Source organism: Mus pahari, chromosome 18, assembly GCF_900095145.1.
Source record: "Mus pahari chromosome 18, PAHARI_EIJ_v1.1, whole genome shotgun sequence".
NCBI classification, from domain to species: Eukaryota; Metazoa; Chordata; class Mammalia; order Rodentia; family Muridae; genus Mus; species Mus pahari.
This window is the reverse complement of record NC_034607.1, coordinates 2,822,278-2,824,652: the sequence shown is the minus strand read 5'-3', so window position 1 is coordinate 2,824,652 and position 2,375 is coordinate 2,822,278. Positions and strand designations below refer to the sequence as shown.

At 49.0% G+C, this 2,375-nt stretch overlaps 1 protein-coding gene across 5 annotated transcripts in view; it reads right to left on the bottom strand.

Annotated features, from left to right (window-relative positions):
• Ehmt2 (euchromatic histone lysine methyltransferase 2) overlaps positions 1 to 2,375 on the bottom strand; it is a 17,984-nt gene that overhangs the window by 10,925 nt on the left and 4,684 nt on the right. For all 5 annotated transcript variants that reach the window (XM_021218380.2, XM_021218382.2, XM_021218379.1 and 2 more), the window contains 3 exons: positions 845 to 926; positions 711 to 748; positions 456 to 611 (listed from right to left, as the gene is read on the bottom strand). In XM_021218380.2, the coding sequence (XP_021074039.1) occupies positions 456 to 611; positions 711 to 748; positions 845 to 926 (276 nt within the window). The remainder of the gene's footprint in view (positions 1 to 455; positions 612 to 710; positions 749 to 844; positions 927 to 2,375) is intronic.

Below are 2,375 nucleotides of genomic sequence, written 5' to 3'. Positions count from 1 at the left end.
ACAGCCTGGTCTACAAAGTGAGTTCCAGGACAGCCAGGGCTACACAGAGAAACCCTGTCTCAAAAAAAAAAAAAAAAAAAAAAAAAAAAAAAATCCCCAGAGCTACATCGAAAGAGAACCAAGCCCAGGATGAGCGCACACATGGTGTGGCAGTATGTGCCTTTCAAACCAACATGAAAGAGGCAAAGAGGCAGGCAGATTTCTAGGAATTTGAGGCCAGCTTGGTCTAACCTTTGAGACCCTGTCAAACCAACAAACAACTAGCCCAAAGCCCACAAAGCAAACAATACAAAGGGAGCAAACGAGGCAGGGAGGAGGCTGTGCTGGAAGGAGAGGACCAGAGATGAGATAAGGGATGTAAGAAACAGTTGCAGACAGCACAGGGCGGGAACCAGAGCTATTAAAGGGAAAGAACGGACTGGGCAGGGAGGCTTGAGAAGAGCACACCAGCACACCTTGCTGTCAGAGTCCACCCGCTCATCCACAGAGTACGCGTCATAGTACAGGCTGAAGTCATCGCCCACCACCGTCTCCCACTCCTCCAGGGGCCTGGGCTCTCCCTTCTCCAGGATTACATCTCCTGAGCCCCCAGCAGAGCCCAAGTCCTCGGACTAGAAAAAGATGACAGAGTCTGAGGCTCCTGGCTCCAGCCCACCAATCCACCACCCCCTTCCGCTCCCACCCCCACCAGGTCTTCCTCTCCAGCTCACCAGACTGCCAGCGTTCAGCTTCCTCCTTTTGGCCACATCTGGAAAGACAGAAAAGTGAGGACTGACCTCTCACTCCTGGGACAGACTACGCCAAGCCACCTGGAGTGTGTGTGGGAGGAGCAGAGGCGACCGACCTGAAGTCACCTTCCCCAGATGCATGTCATCACTCATGCGGAAATGCTGGACTTCAGGGGGCCGCTTCTCAGGGACTGGAGGCTGGAGCAGGAAGGAGCACATACATCTCTGTCAGAAGGTTACTCACCCAGGCTAGGTGTGGCGGGCTACACCTTTCATCCCAGCACTTCGGGAGGCAGGCGGATCTGAGACCCAGGCCAGCTAGGGCTACACAGTGAGTGAGACCCTATCTCAAAAACAGAACACCCAACGACAAAAAGGGAGCCTGGAAATATACACTATAGAGGAAACCTGAAGGCACTATGCTAAGTGAAGCCTGGGGCCCAGGTGGGAGTGTTGTGGCTGGCTGTACCTCAAAAATGCTATCTGGGGGACTGGCAAGATGGCTCAGTGGTTAAGAACACTGACTGCTCCTCTGAAGGTCCTGAGTTCAAATCTCAGCAACCACATGGTGGCTCACGACCACGTGAAATGGGATCTGATGCCCTCTTCTGGTTCATCTGAAGACTTACACATAATAGTAAGTAAAACTTTGGGCCAGAGCTAGTAGGGCTGAATGAAGTGAGTGGGGTTGACCAGAGGGAGCAGAGGTCCTAAAAGTTCAATTCCCAACAACCACATGAAGGCTCACAACCATCTGTACAGCGTATTCACATACATAAAATTTAAAAAAAAAAGAAAAAAAAAAAAGCTACCGGAAGGGCTGGAGGGATGGCTCAGGGGTTAAGAGCACTGACTGCTCTTCCAGAGGTCCCGAGTTCAATTCTCAATTACCACATGGTAGCTCACATGTGTAATAGGATCTGATGCCCTCTTCTGGTGTGTCTGAAGACAGCGACAGGGAACTCACATAAATCTTTAAAAAAATAACAAGAAATGAGTTTTTAAAAGTGCTACCCCAAGCCATGAAATCTTATCAGCAGTTAATGGGGTGGGCAGCCAAGCCTGGCACACTGAATTCACTCCCTGAGACCCAGCTGGTGAGAGAGAAAGGCTCTCATAGTTCTGTTTGTATTGTTGGGGTGTTAGTTTGTTTTTTTGTTTTGTTTTGGGGCAGGGCGTTACACGTTACAGGGTAGATCATTGTGTAGATCAGGCTGTCCTAAACCTCACAGAGATCTTCCAGTTTCTGCCTCCCAAATGCTGGCGTTAAAGGTATGCACCACCACTTCCGGCCAAATTTAATTAAAACAAACAAACAAACAAACAAAAAAACCCTTCCCCCCCCAGATGAATATAGGAAGAAAACATGACCAGAAACCCACAGGGCTCAGATGTGGGGCCAGGCTATCTATCTGCTGCTTCTTCACAAGTCTTCGTGAGTTTGTGTGCTCCCTGTGAGGCAGAGAGATTACCCTAGGGACTGAGTTACAGGTGGCTGTGAGCTGCCATGTGTGATGGGATCTGAACTAGAGTCCTCTTCTTTTTTTTTTTTTTTTTTGAAAGATCTATCTATCTATCTATTTAATGTATATAAGTACACTATTGCTCTCTTCAGACACACCAGAAGAGGGCATCAGATCCCATTAC